Here is a 15,122-nt window from a genome sequence, read left to right on the forward strand (position 1 = left end):
TTCTTCCATCGCAAACAGGCATCAAAAAAGGCTGTTCCACCTTTCTTATTCAATCGTCTTTTGATCTGCAAGACACGTACACCCAGACAGGTGATTCAAATGTGTTAAAGATTTCCGCTCAGGTTGAATGCAAATCAATGAAACTACAAACTGTACACGCCTACACTCCTGAGAACACAGCCAAAAGAAGTGGCTTCACCTGTGTGTGTAGAAGCTTGAAAAAAGCTCATATAGTCAAAAAATAGGGAAGAAAACAGTCACATTTTCACATATTTAATTAAAAAACAGTTAACAAGTTTTTTTTCGTAAGTACACAGAAATATATTTGCTTTTACAGTCCAACATAATTATTCTGACATGTTGATGGAATGAGGTGGATTGTTCTCAGGCCTACAGGATCATGTCTGCACCGTCCAAGGAGGCTTCACTCATCTCTTCAGACAGCTCTCTGTCTTCCTCCTCCTCCTCTTCATCCTCCTCATCGTCCTCAGCTGCTCTCTTCATGCCCCTCTGCTTTGACAGAGCCACAGCGTAGCGGATGTTGAACACATTAAAATCACACCTGTAGGGACAAAACACACATTTACGATTACAGATTTGGTCTACATTTCAGTTTTCTGGGTCTGCGTTTGTATTATGGATCTGGATCAGGATCTGAGACTTACAGTTTTGAAAGATCTTCAAAGTGTCTCTGGATGCTCTTCTGCAGCGCCTGGAGTGTCGGAAGAATCGCCCCCGACCTGCACACAAAAGAAAGATTATCGTGTCATTAAACTCACAAATATAGTGAGACAGAAATATGACAGAGCCATGATGGCAAAACTTAAAATCGCTGTCGTCACATTGTCTACGTCCACTTCTTACATTCAGTCTACGATGAACAGAACAGTAAAATGGGACTCAAAAGCACACCTGTTTTTAAGTTTCTGTCCGTGCAGCATGAGCAGGTTCTGAGCCCACGTCATGTAGAACTGCAGGTGACCCGACTTCTCCAAACACGCCGCCACAAAGCTGAGCAGCTTCTCCACGTAGATGTCAGGAAGAGAGCCGCACACCACTCGGACTGAAAAATAAAACACCATACATTTGACGGCTAATTCATTTTTTTTTTTAAATCACAGCGTATGGAGAAATTAGATTTGTTTACTCACTCTGATCATGAGGCACTGATTCCAACACTTCCTGCTTTAGGGCTTTTTCGTTGAGTCTGAACGCCAGGATGATGGCGGACGTCCACTCCTGAAGACGCAGCTGTTTCCGTATGCTGGCCGGAGTCACGTCCAGGTCGAGGTCGTACGGGTCGAAGACAAGAGAGCCGTCGAGGGAGTAGACCAGCAGACCCTCGGTTGTTGTGGCTGCCCAGCTACGCCCTGGGAAAAAATTGAACTACTTAAGAACCAACAGTTCCTGGTGACCCTCCACAAGAACTCAATTGTTATCCTAAACATGTATTTACAATTATTTTACAGTGTTATGTGACTGATGATCTGTATGACCTTTCTCAAGCTTAAAACAGACCTCTGTAGTATTAAAGTGAGTTGAAGGGCTGAAAATCTGAAAGAAATGGATCTTTAAAAACAGACTAAAATTCCTCTTCATGCTGGTGCTGCAGGGCCACATCTACTGGATCAAAAGTTGCACACTCTTACTTGAAAGTTAACCTATCTTTACAAAACGTGCAGCCATGTCTCTGCAGACACTTGTAATGTCAGACACCTACCAGTAGGGGAGAACCGCAGTGAGCTCACTCCGATTTCTGGCTTAAAATGACGAGAGCTCATGTCACCTACAGGGACATAAAGAAAGAAAAACCACACAGAAAATAAGATGCCGTGAAAAATATGTGGAAATATGAAGCAAAAACCTGAGAAAGTCAAGGAAACACATGAGAGGAAACAAGAAGATGAATCATTGTGCTGATCAACAAATCCATGTAAGGAGAAAAATCTGTGATTTCAAGCGAACACATCTGTCCTGTCTGGTTGACAAGGCCTAGTTTCCTTCAATAAAGGATTCTGTCTTCATCTGTCCACAGCCAGCATCACTGTGACATTGTTTAAATGTGGAAGTATTGACATGCTTCATAACAGCTCAGCGAGCGTTGAAGGGAGCGTCGTACCTCTCCTGACTCCAGGGAGGCTGATGTTGACTCCGTCCCCGTCTCCGGCTCCCTCGTCCACCAGCGCCAGGCTGCCAAACTCTGTCATTTTCCGCCGGTCCAGGAACTCCTGAAGTTAAGAAACAAAACTCAAACATTAACTTCTAAACCTGGAATCATGATCATTAAAATTCAAGGACGTCATTTTTTTTAAACTTCATCTACAGTTGACAGAGCGGATATTAAACTCGTACCTCCATGGCATCAAAGGAGAGGTTACAGGAGATCTCAAACTTCTTCATCAGCATCTGCTCTCTGATGTTGTAGATGCAGACGAACTTGGACTGGCCTCCTGCTAAAATCGACTCTCCGTCTGCAGAGTAGCACAGCGACGTAAAGGACCTGGATGCACAAAGACAAGAAACACAAAGCTGGTTTAGAACCCACAACAGGAATGTGAAATGTTTCAAACAAAATCAGTCTGATTCAGTTCTCTCACTCACTTCCCCTTTGCAGATTGCTTGGCTGTGATTTTATCCGTCTCTTTGCGGCCCATCTCCAGGTCGTGGCGTCCTGACACGGATCCTGTTTGTGCTGCCGATTGTGGGTTCCAGAAGCAGATCTCGCCGTTCAGAGTGGCTACAGCCAACTCCTGACCATCAGGCCTGTACGTCACTGACAGAGCTGAGGGGGGAAAACACACAAAACTCAAAGTGCGGTCTACATTATGCAGAACAACAAAAATAACATCAGACATCTTTAACACCCGATGAAGCAGCTTTTATATCCTCCAGGGTCCGTGTTTACCGTCAGAGGTGAGGGGAAGTGTTTCTTTGACCTGCCAGCTGTCCAACATGTCCCACAGTCTGATGGTTCGATCCCATGAAGCGCTGGCCAGGATGGACTGAACTGGACTGAAACACAGACAGCTGACGGGACCCTCGTGACCCCCGAGGACCTAAACCAATCACAGAGAGGATGCAGAGTGGTAAATAATGTAAAGAAAAAAAAACACACTTTTACTACATATACCCCCTAAACCTCTTGGGGGATATTATAATATCACTAAATGCTTACCTCCAGCAGTCTGCCAGTCTGCATGGACCACAGGAAGATCTCAAAGGAGTCCTGAGCTCCGGCGCTCACCAGCTCTCCACTGACATCTACAGCCAGGGAGGAGAACTGCGCCGGCCGGGGCGACGTGAATGTCCTGAAGTTTCTGTATCTGTAATAAACAAACACACACACACACACACATACATTAACTCACAAAGTTCATACCCAAGCACACTTCCACTCCCTCTGTCTCAGTCTAACTTTTGGAAATGAACCAGGTGCGGTGAAAGTCACCTGTGCAGGTCGAACGCTCTGACCGTCCCGTCCAGAGAAGCGCTGACGATGACGAAGCCGCTGGAGGTGAAGGTGACGTTGGTGACGCTGCTGGTGTGCTCGGTGAAGGTGACGAAGCAGAGGCTGCTGTTTGTGTTCCACACTTTGACCTGCAGGAGGAGAAACGACAGTTTAGCCTTATTGCTTCTCTCCCGTTCTTAAATCTGCTTTTTAACTAAAAGTGACAGGTTTAGAGGATTAGAATATTTCTTGCACACATTCATTTGAGTTGTAACAGAAGCATGAGTACACAGTGTAAACGCTCACTTTGCCATCATCCCCTCCGGTCACGATGTACTGTCCGTCCGGTGAGTACGCCAGTGACGCCATGTTGTTAAAATGTCCCTGCTGTTTGAAGACGTACGACTCACTCTGCCACTCCCACACCAGCAGCTGACCCATCCCTGAAACAACAACACTCACAATTTTATAACAACAGACCAAAAAAGTTCAGAAGAAGTCACACGTAAGGGAGGAAACATCATTTCTTACCTGAGCATCCGAAGCCAATCCAGTCTCCAGAGCAGTTTATCGACACCGAGGAGATTCTCTGGTCTGAAATACTGCAAAGAGAAACATTCATGAAGTCACATCCTGCAGAAAAACATCAAACTTTTACCCATGTCTCCTAATCTCCCACTGAAGCACACGAATATCATGCATGAAACGGTCCCTTTCTCTCACCTTAGAGAGTGAATGAGATTAAACTCTGGGAGTTCGTGCAGGTGGAAGATCCCCGAGGCGAAACCAGTGATCAGGATGTGAGTGGGCTTGTGATAGGCGGCAGCAGTCAGGTTGTTAAAATCCCCCTCTTTGTTGAAGAAGTGCCTAGAACAGGAGAATGACGAGTGGATGAATAAAGCAGCTTTGTACATTAACTGAGTTTCTGAAGCCCTGAAACTTCTTCAGAAGGAACTGATGATCTATAAAAAAAAAAAAAAAAAAAAAACTTCTCTCCTACTTGAAGCTCTCCTATAAAGAAAAACGACTGCAGAACGTTGGCTCGAGGCTTAAGCACATGCTGATTTACAAATGCTGATGCTGCCATCCGAGTTTCAGAGAAGCCAAGAGACAAATTTATCAGCTGTGTGAAGCCAAAAGCCCTAATGGAGAGCAGGATAATTGGCTTTCAAAATGTCAAAGCATGAACATTAAGGTTTTTTTTAAGGACTCCTGGCTGCTAAAAACTCCTGCAGCCAAGAGATTGAAGTAATAAAACTGTTGTACTGTTGTTCCAGCTTCTTAAATGTGAATATTTCTCCATTTTTACGTTGAAGAATCTTTAAGTTGCGGACACAAAGCACAACTTTGAGTGTGATTTTGGCTATAGAAAATATAGTTTCACATTTTTCTTGGTTTTCAGACAGTTTTTAATCCAAAAGGCTGATCATTAAACAGAGAAAATGATCAATAAACGATAGAAATAACAGTTAGTTGAAGTCCTGATTTGCTCCTTTATATAAAGTAAATTGATTATATTGCAAGGTATGCCAACACTTTACAAACAGAACACCTCATTGGACTAAATCATTCTTAATCGTCTTGAAACACTTACTTGCTTCTGTGCTTGAATCGCACGTTTTTCGTCTTCTTCTCTTTAGGAGCTCCGACTTTCCCTCGGATCACCTCCCCCTCCTCTCCCTCCACCCTCTCCACCTCATCCTCCCCCTCCTCTTCCTCCCCCGGTCCCGGAGGTTGAGGCTCGCTCTTCTTCGGCAGGATGAGGCCGTCCAGCTCCGTGTCACTCTCCCAGACACACAGCGTCCCGTCCTGGCTCACCGTGTACAGCTGGCGACGCAGGAACACATCACTGACATTTTCTTGATAATTATGATGCAAAACTGCAGATTTTCCGACAGCTCAAATCTCAAAGTCATACAAGCCGAACATAAACTCACATCCAGGCTGTCCTTCTCGAAGAAACAGCCCACGATGACGTCTTTGTGTCCACCCAGAGAGTAGTAGATGAGGTTGGCCCAGCGCTCAGCACCAAACACCCACGTTGACATGTCTTTGCTGCCCACCACAAAACACCTGAGGGGAAAATATCACAATTATCATTCACTTTGCAGTTTCAATCTAACCTCCTGTCTGCATCCAGGGACAGAAATCCATTCAAAAAGGTTGGTAAACAAGAGTCATTTGCTCGAGTGGACAGAAAAATGTTTCAATAAAAAAGGTCAAATTCTGTCTGATGTCATAAACGTGAGCCGAACTTCCGTGTGAATGCCTGTTTCTACCTTTAGCGATGCATCACAGACTTTTTTTTTTTTAAATTGAGCTTTACTTGAACGGGGTTTGGTGTGACAAAGCCCGAACTGTTCTTTTACTCACTTGGAGTCGTCCGTCCAGTCGATGCAGGTGGTTTCATCGTACGGGCCGTAGTAGCTCTTGTCCAACACGAAGGCGTTAAACTCGCGCTGCTTCCCGGGAGCGTGGTACATCAGAGCGACGTTCTCCTTCGTTACTACAAACCTCCTGTGAGGGGAAAGCAAGAGCGTTATGAATGTAGCAAAGCATTTGACTGATATAATTCTATATAAAGCTTCATATAAATGCAGATAGCGGCATCATTTATGCTCCGGAGCTGCTCATTTCTTATACATTGTCCACGCACTTCTATCTTTACACATTTTATTATGTGCAGAGGTGAAACGATCCGTTCTGACATATCAGATACTGTGTTTGCTTGCGTTGTCTCATTTAATGTAAAGATTTGCTGCTTTACTTTGATTATTATGAGGGGAAATTAAGTTATTTCAAGTTCTCCGTTGTTGGTTTTGACGTCGACATGACGATCCTCAGACATCCTTACCTGCCGTCAGGTGAGAAGCGGATGCTGTTGACCGGCTTGTGAAAGTGGAAATGATGAAGGATGGCTCGGGTGATGAGGCTGACCAACAAAGCTGCGCCGTCTGCGTGTCACAAACACAGAAACACACTTAAGATTGCTCATGTTTTTTTTCTATAGTCTTGAAACACCACACAAAAAAAAACATTCAACAAAATCTAATTCAGGGCAGGGGTGTTAAATATCTCACCTTCATCCACCACGATTGCTATGTTCCCGTCAGGAGAGAGGCCGACACATGTGATGTTCTTGGTCGTTGAGATGGGTAAAGTCTCGGATGTGTTGCTAGAGAAAAGAGGGAAAGGTCGCTCTTAGTTGAGCCTCGTGGTTTATATCGACCTCTGTGAATTTGAACACGTTTCTGCACCCAATCCAGACATTTAAAAGAGGAAGAATAAACATGACGACGACTTACCTTTTCAGGTCGAAGACAGAGACTCTGTTTCCAACCGGACTGATCACAGCGTTGCCATCTTTGGAGAAATTCAAATTTCCCTGACGATAAACGGCTCCAAGCAGGTTTGAAAACTACAATAAAGAGAAAGGGGGTTTAGTCTCCTTATTGAAAAGCTTCTATTTACCACAAGGTGATGAAATGCATCCCTTACTCCATTCAAATACGAATGTATTATGTTTGATTTTATTAATGTATCATGTAATGTATTATTTCATTAATGTATTAATATGAATCGATCAATCAAACTTTATTATTAAGACCTTTCAGACATTTCTATTGCAGTTCAAAGTGTTTTAAAGTAAGAGTGGAAAAGTGACTGACAAAATATAGTTTGATTAAAATGATTCAGAGACTATAATGCACAGCAATAAGATTGATGAAAATAATAATACACAAGAAATAAATCACAAATGAGTAACGACACAAGAGAAAGACGTGTATGTTTTCTGTTTATAGTGTTTGTGCTCAGACTAATTTAATTATCTTTTTTACATGTTTAACAAACCCCGAGGTGTTTCTTTGGTTTCTCCTGCACATTTCACTATGAAGTTGTGTTTTGTACTGCTTCTTATTGTTCTTTAATTTGTTTTTGTTTTCTCAATAAAACGACACATCAGAACGACACATGGTTGCTAAGTAACCGAGCAGAGTTGTACTTACCCTGTACGCGAACTTCATTATTGCGGATATTCCTTACAGTTTAAGCATTTATCTCCTCTTAGTCATTTAATTGTCACCGTATTAATGTCAGTTTTGGACAAATATTGCACATGCTTCTTCTCCAGCACTGCCCCACATGTGTTTGCAGTGTGTTGACACTCGACACATCCGCTGTAAGTTGAGTGAAACGTAAAGCGCCGCGCCCTCTAGCGGCAGGGAGGGTAAACTGACGGTACAACAATCCTGATCCAAGACCAGGAAAAACTACATTACAGGATGATAAAAGCCATTCCAGCCTCCCTGAGATACATTTTTTTAAAGAGGAAATTACACCTGGACTGAGATGTACTGACTTCTGGGACAATAAATGTACCAACAAATTTACTAGGTATATTTTGTTGCCGCCGCAATGTCACCCCAACCCAGTAAGAAGGAAATATATTTGTAGTAAAGATCACTATTTGTTTCCTTTCACTTCCTCTCTTTTCCTACTGCACCTCCTTTAGCACACTTCCTGGTTTCTCACTCTCTTCTCTCCCCCTGATTGGTTGTCGTTTGCACTCTGTCACTAATTAATTAGATTGAATTCACCTGCCTACTCCTTATTTAAGACTCATGTTTTCATCCTCGCATGGGGCGGCAGTTCAGCAATGGTAAGGTGGCTTTTTACTTTTATTTTAGTTACTGTCTAGTCCATTTTAATTTGTCCAAAGCACTTTATTTATCTTTATTTGCTTTAGAAAGTATTGTAATTTGACTTGTTTATTGTACTAATCTTATTTTATTTTGTCTTTCAGCATTGATGTTCAATCCCGTGTGTGACTTATATTACCCTCATGATTCACCTAATTTGAAGAAATAAACTTGCTACCTAAACTCAAGTCTTGTTGGATTCCTGCATCCTGACCCGATGCCCCATGGTGATAGTACCTCAACTTTGAACCCTTCTTAACAATATTCCTCGTGTTATTGGAACTGCTCTTATTTTATATCTGCTGCGCTTACTCGACTTGAGGCGTATGACTGAAATGACCTAATGTTGGAAAGGAAAAATGAAGACAAAACCCGGCCGATGTAATCAATATTCATCAGAGATCTTTATTTATTAAAATTCAACCAAGAAATGTCATATTTATTGTTTTATGCACAGTTCAAATGAGAGGGTTGTCTATTTTGGCATCACCAATCAAATACAGAAAAAATCTACTGTAATATCCACATACTAAAGTCCCATGAAGCCTTAAAATGTGTATATCAAAACTACATTTAGGACAAGGATGTTCACATTTTATAAGAGTAGACTTGAAAGTTTTGGATCGTCACGAGTTATTAATCCTCTGATATGAAGTTTAAACTCACAATCGACATAACTGAAGCACAATTTCTGCTTAAAATAAAATGACACACTTGGAACATAACACAACCTGGTTGTCACTGGCCTTCATATGATCCGAACAGTCCATTTTCACCCAATACCCCCGCTGAATTATTCAGCGTCTGGCAGCTACAGTACCTACACAGGACATGTGTAGAAATAGGGTGGTGCCAAAGGTGAACAGAAAACTATACTGTGATATGAGAGGTAACACAAAGTCAACGTGTGCATCATTTATTTGAATTGTTGGCTGTTAAAGTCATGAGTTCAGGTGTTACGGTTTGCAGAAATGTCCAGTTTTCATGACTCATATTCCGTAAATACAAAAAAACAAATAGTTACTGCTCTTATAGTAACACTTGTTTTTCACCTCAGCGTTTTGTGCCAGAGGTCAAAGCAAGGCACCACATGCAGCCGGACGTATTTCTGCCCCCTGGTGTTGCACTCCAGACAGCCGTACACGGTCTCCCGCCTCTGGTTGCCCATGCCGCAGAGTGCGCACGGCCCCTTGGGGATGCTGTGTTTGAGGAGGTTGACCCTGGTGTGGGAGCTCTCTCGCAAGTAGGCGGTGGAAACGTCCGTCATGCTGGCAGCTTTCTCGTAGTAGTCTGTGACCATGTCGTCCATGTAGGTGTCCGAGTGGGTGAGCTCCTCGAAGGTTCGGTTCTCTGCCAAGTAAAGGGCAAGCGTGAAGCGGGCGAGCTGCTGTGGTTAGGATGTAGGAGGAGCGAGAGGCGTACCTGCTCTGAAGGGGTTTCCGTAGACGATGCCAGACAGAAAGCGGCGGAGTCGACCCATCGAGAAGTGACCGATGAAACCGCCGAGCTGCTCCCTGATCTGCTCCCGCTCAAATCCCCCTTGAGAATCTGGAGCTACACAAATATCTGACACAGAACAAGAAATATACTTTAAAAAAATTACTGTATTTAAGAAATATTTTCACCATTTTACCCTAAAAAAAAAATTAATTATCCCTTTAACTTTTATTGAGACAGATGCCCAAAGTGTTTGTCATGTCTAGTGTTGACTTAAAGTGTACTGTTGGTTTTAATCACACTCCTGTTTTGATTTAAAGGTGCAGGTTCCTATTTCAGCAATTTAGGTCTTAAAGCTTCCAATAGAAGACTACTTTCAGCTCTAAACCCAATTCTCTCTAAATGTAGGAGATTTCATAGCTAGGATTAATGTTTTTGAATCGGTATCCTTCCTACCAAGACGTCCGTCCAGTCGAACAAACAGCTGACAGATGCTGAAGGCGATGGTGGTGTGAGCAGGGATGACGATTGCTTTGTCTCGACCTTTGGGATTTCTGCCGTCGTCGATCTGAAACTGCAGAAGAACAGAAAACTGTGAGACAACTGCTCATCCACCACTTCGTTAACAACAAGGCAGACAAGTTGAACGGGTGGAGCTACTGTGGGTCGGGGAACTGAAGCAGAATTTTGAGACATAATTTTGCAAAACACTGATTTTCTTTTTTTTTATATATTTCATAAATAAGAGTTTATATCAGGTGTCAAGTGTAAACTGGAATTGCAGTCAAAGACTACCAAAATGTTGACACTTTTTAATAGAGGATGAGGATAATAACATGATTAAAATGTGTCTTTTAGGGTTCTGTTGAAGGATCTTTTGTTTATGATTTAATTACCTGTCTGTTTCATTTTGCTGCCCTTGTAAAGCACTTTGAAACTTTTATTTTGAAAAGCTATCTAGGTTATAAAATGACTCTTACAGCCTGATTTTAAAGGAGTAAATTGCTAACAGCATGGAATATTTTTATTGAACATGAATTGGTTAGAGCTTGCGCAAAGTGATCCGCGTGATTTAATTGTGTTTACCCTCATCGTAGTCCCTCTCATCCCGGCGTGGACAGTCAGAGAGCACTGGCGGGTTGTTCTGATGCTCTCAACAACAACACAAAGGACGCTGCGCCCACTTTCTTTGGACTGACGAACCAGGCAGTGATCCAGGTCCACTTTCCTGAAAAACATTTTTTTTTAAAAATGAATGATGATGCTGTGAATATTGAGGAGTCTTAATGGCATGCGTCCTGAATATGGGGAGATATGATAGCATTTTTTAATGAGATGGAAATCATCATCAAAATTTAAGAATTTCCCTCTCGTAATTACGACTCTAGTGGGCCGTTCATGTACTCATTACTCATAAATACTGTAAATCCGATATTTCCGAGGAGCACTTGAAGGCAGCAAAGACAGGTGTATCGGTTTAATCAGTGACCGTGTTACCTGGCGATTATGAACCGGATGTGTCTGTGCTTTTTGTAGTTACAGCTGCTGTAAAACACGAAAATGGTTATCAAGAATGCCTCTTTGTTTGGTTTCATATTTATATATTTATATATACGAGTGTTATTTATTTTCTCAACTTCCTCTTAAAAAAAATCAACTTCCTCTTGGCAAGAAAGCTAACAAGCTAATGTTTAGTTAAGCTAATAGTTAGCTTTTGGGGTTTTAATAAGTTAATATTGTCTTAGAAAATGTATTTTTTTGTGGTTTATGTTTGCCTTTGTAACTGAACATTTCCAACGCAACAAAAAAACGGTAAATGTAAAATTTTACACCTGTAAATGTCAAACAACAAAAAACTATAGATATGTGTTATAATGGTTTGTATGGTCCTCTAATATGTAGTTCCTTTATTCTGTGTTCTGGTGTCATACAAATAATGAAAACCCTCTTCTCATGTTCCCCCTGTCACAAGGAGGTCAGAACCCAGGGACCTAATTAAAGCTGCTCTTACAGGTAAAACAAATAAATATATAATACATTTAGATGAACAAGATGTCAGATTTACATGTCAAACATATTTAGGCAAACATGTGAATAATGTCAAAATGGTAAATAATGAATTAACAAGTAGGTTTTTGGTTCTAGAGATGACCCCTCACATGAAGGTAAGGACACTTAGTCAGCTGTTCGAAGCTGCTGAACATCATGTTACCTGGAGTTGAGCTCTCGCAGTAACGTGGGAACCTCCAGCTCGTGTTTGGTCACGATACCAAACGAGGCTTTGACCGCCACAGAGTCTGACCCGCTGATGTTGAACCCCACATCATTGATGAGGTGGTTTCCTAGTCGACCGTTTAAGGCGACGTCTGATTTGTCCTCGTAGTTTAGGAGCTGATAAGAAGACACTCCTGTTTGAGAAAAAACAAGTTCATTTAATCCAGTATTGTATTTCCAACTTCTGCATTATGACACATCTACCCAGCTTCAACTTAGAGGAAAATAAATGTAAAATTTAACCAAACAACCTATTCTGAACAGCTAGTCACTCGACAAAACAACATTTAAAATACACAAAACAGGATGAACTTGTAGTTATGATGTCCATCATGAAGCCGGTGTTCAGTAAGCAGCAACAGTTAAACATTATGTTAAAAAAAATCTTCATTTATATTACAGTTTTCTGCATTTTGCACTTTCACTTCTGATCAGGGTTCAAGTGGATCCAGTCTCAAAAAGCTTTGAATTCGATTACTAAAATGTATGGTCATGAAACGTTTTAGAAAGCCTTATTTTTTTCCTCGTGAAAGGTCTTAGATTTTATCCGTTTCTATTCGTTTTTGGGGGATTTGCTCTCTTAAGTGATCGTTCATGCCACTTAAAGCAGCTTCAAGATGAAGAATACAGGGAATAAATGGCGAGGGCATACAGCCATTATTAGATATGCAGAGTCCCACAAGAAACCAGAAAGCTCTGATGCTACTTGATGACAAAAAAAAACATGCATTTATTTATTAATAAAATATTGCAATATTCATTTAATTGTGCACATTTTGAAGTTTAAAACATGATCCAGCACTCTGTAGCACCGTTAAGGAAAGTAACGCAAGACAGCCACACGATATTAATGTACTCGCTTTTAAACTTAAGCTTGTGAAGAAGACATGTTACCTTGTTTGACTTTGGAAAAAATGTGAAGCTGGTATTCATCTTCTCATCTAACTATTAGTGAGAACGCCAACAAGCTCACATGATATTTGTGGATTTCATGACTGCCTTTTCTTTTCTTTGTGTGAAAGACAAAATGACATATCCAAAACGAATAACCCAAAGTATCAAGTGAATCCTCATAATTGGTACATTTGTGTCATTACTTTACCTGCTGTGATCTCTTTCTCCCCCACCAGGATGTCTTTGAGGGAGAAGGGGGTCGAGGCGTACTTGTACTTCTTCCAGAAATGTCTCTTCCTCTTCCTGGTGACCAAACTGAGGGGCTGGTACCTGTCCGCCTCGCTCAGGCTGGGGACCGGGATCAACCTCCCCGTGTCTCCTACCTGCTTCACAAAGTTTTTAGTGGCTGCTGCAAACATTTCCAAAGGTGCACGGGAGTCAAACCAGGTAAGAAATAACCTCCAGAGCCGCCTACGGTGACACACAAACTGTTGAACTGCCGAACGAGGAGGCTAATTCGGGAGTGTTCTTTTAGAGCCGTGAAATGTTAAATAATGCAGATAGTGTGTAAGATAATATGGGACAGGGTGTGTGTCAACTGGATAGGCCTGCTGCTTCCTTTCACGTGACAAATGAGTTGGAAAAAAAGCAAAAGCATTATGTTTCATTTGTACGACTAAAGCTTGAACTACAAGTTAATATGAAACATCTACTCTTCAGACGTCTTCAAATATATCTGAAGGGATTTCTTCAAGGTTTTTAGTGAGATCTGATGTTTTCTCTTGTTGCTTTTTTTAGTTTTGGATAATGTCCACCTTCATGACTGGTGGCCTCCCTCAAAGTGTGTGTGTGTGTGTGTGTGTGTGTGTGTGTGTGTGTGTGTGTGTGTGTGTGTGTGTGTGTGTGTCCTGCTTGCATGATCATAGGCTGATCTCCGCTGTGGTTACTCTGCTGTCTAGTCTTTACATTCAGAAATAGCTTCTAGGATGTTGGAAGGGTTTAAACGCCACATGCAAGAAGCTGAGGTAGCTTTCTATACGTCGCACTCCCTCTAATTCTTACCTCCTGGTCCACAGAGGTCTTGTAATTTCTAGGAAGAATGTTTTAATGGTTGATTAAAAACATTAACATTACAGGAACATCTACCAGACTTAGAAGTATTTGAAGAAGCTCTCACCGAGGTAGGAGAGAAACTATCCTGAACTCTGACCTGCGTTCGACAGGTCAGACCATTTAAAAGGACTTAACTTGAAGTAGGTCAAACCCAGTAAACTGAAGGAACAAGCTCAGCCAAGTCGTAGTGGGACATTTCAAACCTCTTTTAAGATATTGATACAGATCTGTCCAGCATCAAAGAGTCATTTAAGAGTCTTGTTAGTTGCCTCCTAAAACAAGTTCTGGGAGGTTTTCTGGAGAGCCTTTTCGCTGAATCATCCCGAGTTTCTTATCCGCGCGTCTCTCACGATGTGAAGTTTTCCATGATGGACGGGAGGGTGGAGTCTCAGGAGGCAGGACGTGACATCAAAGAGACACTACGTAGCAGTCCATCACTAATGGACGTTTTTTGTCTTTATATCACAGCTACATGTGATTGGACATATCGGTTAGGGCATACTGTCGACCAGAAAAGAGAAAGAAGCAGTTTTCACAACGTTCCCTAATCACCGCCTCCTCGCTTGAATTTCCCTGTATAAGAGTAATTATGTGTACAACCTGGTCAAAGAACAACAGACATAAAGATATCACATGTAATTACTTTGAAATATCGTTAAATGAAATGCAAAGTATCTCAAGAGGAACACAAGCGGATTCAGGCGACCTTTGGGATAAAAAAGAGTGCTTTCTTAGGACCGCTCTTCACACTGCATGAAAATCTCCTCATGCTAAGCTAAGCTGCTCGACTGTCTTCCCATCTGCTTCACTTTTCCGTCCCCTGTGGCGCCGTCCTGACTTTAATGTGAAATCAGCCTGTTTCCCAAAGCACCTGAAACGCTTCCTGACCCAAGATGTACAGCAAACAAAACAAGTGAAATCTACCTCGTGCAGCCGGGAGAAATGTGACTACAGGAAGGCTTGGATCACTCGAATCAAGATTGAATCCCGTGTTGGGCGTACAGTACTCTTCATAGAGGAGAAAAAAAAGAGCAAAGGCCACATTTTGATATATGTGTTGTTCTCGACCTCTGGGACTGACGGTCTGCTACGACTTGGCACAGCTCCGTCCTGGAAAACACATCAGATAAATGTAACATGCACATTGTAAACCGCTCAACCTGGAGGGAGTGCACGGATTTAGGTCAACAAGTCGAATTTCAGGTAGACAGAAAAACACGACGCATCGACTTTTTTTAACGAAAGATTCTTGTGAG

General features: G+C 42.0%; 2 protein-coding genes across 2 annotated transcripts; both read right to left on the minus strand.

Moving 5' to 3' along the window:
- Nucleotides 1–257: 257 nt before the first annotated feature.
- On the minus strand, nucleotides 258–7,627 carry pwp2h (PWP2 small subunit processome component). Its single transcript, XM_061032668.1, has 21 exons — nucleotides 7,456–7,627; nucleotides 6,754–6,866; nucleotides 6,529–6,623; nucleotides 6,303–6,402; nucleotides 5,822–5,965; nucleotides 5,386–5,521; nucleotides 5,043–5,275; nucleotides 4,172–4,315; nucleotides 3,980–4,050; nucleotides 3,755–3,891; nucleotides 3,449–3,597; nucleotides 3,176–3,323; nucleotides 2,906–3,056; nucleotides 2,602–2,782; nucleotides 2,353–2,500; nucleotides 2,120–2,228; nucleotides 1,721–1,786; nucleotides 1,152–1,370; nucleotides 913–1,063; nucleotides 666–740; nucleotides 258–562 (listed from the first exon to the last, which is right to left on the minus strand). The coding sequence occupies exons 1-21, from the start codon at nucleotides 7,471–7,473 to the stop codon at nucleotides 391–393; spliced, it is 2,760 nt and encodes a 919-aa protein (XP_060888651.1). The 5' UTR covers nucleotides 7,474–7,627; the 3' UTR covers nucleotides 258–390.
- Nucleotides 7,628–8,580: 953 nt separating this feature from the next.
- pjvk (pejvakin) lies at nucleotides 8,581–13,300 on the minus strand. The gene is made up of 6 exons (XM_061032748.1): nucleotides 12,962–13,300; nucleotides 11,798–11,993; nucleotides 10,672–10,813; nucleotides 10,042–10,159; nucleotides 9,571–9,714; nucleotides 8,581–9,498 (listed from the first exon to the last, which is right to left on the minus strand). Exons 1-6 carry the CDS (start codon nucleotides 13,170–13,172, stop codon nucleotides 9,197–9,199), a joined length of 1,113 nt encoding a protein of 370 aa, XP_060888731.1. The 5' UTR covers nucleotides 13,173–13,300; the 3' UTR covers nucleotides 8,581–9,196.
- Nucleotides 13,301–15,122: the final 1,822 nt, after the last annotated feature.

This window comes from Labrus mixtus, chromosome 24 (assembly GCF_963584025.1).
Source record: "Labrus mixtus chromosome 24, fLabMix1.1, whole genome shotgun sequence".
Taxonomy (NCBI): domain Eukaryota; kingdom Metazoa; phylum Chordata; class Actinopteri; order Labriformes; family Labridae; genus Labrus; species Labrus mixtus.

Coding starts and splice junctions, on each gene's coding strand:
- pwp2h (XM_061032668.1), bottom strand. Junction 4,051..4,171: donor AATCTCATTCACTCTCTAAG/GTGAGAGAAAGG, acceptor TTCTCTTTGCAG/TATTTCAGACCAGAGAATCT. Junction 741..912: donor GGACAGAAACTTAAAAACAG/GTGTGCTTTTGA, acceptor TTTTGTGTGCAG/GTCGGGGGCGATTCTTCCGA.
- pjvk (XM_061032748.1), bottom strand. CDS start 13,172: ATGTTTGCAGCAGCCACTAAAAACTTTGTGAAGCAGGTAGGAGACACG. Junction 11,994..12,961: donor GGAGAAAGAGATCACAGCAG/GTAAAGTAATGA, acceptor TTTCTCAAACAG/GAGTGTCTTCTTATCAGCTC. Junction 10,160..10,671: donor TGAGAGGGACTACGATGAGG/GTAAACACAATT, acceptor GTTCTTCTGCAG/TTTCAGATCGACGACGGCAG.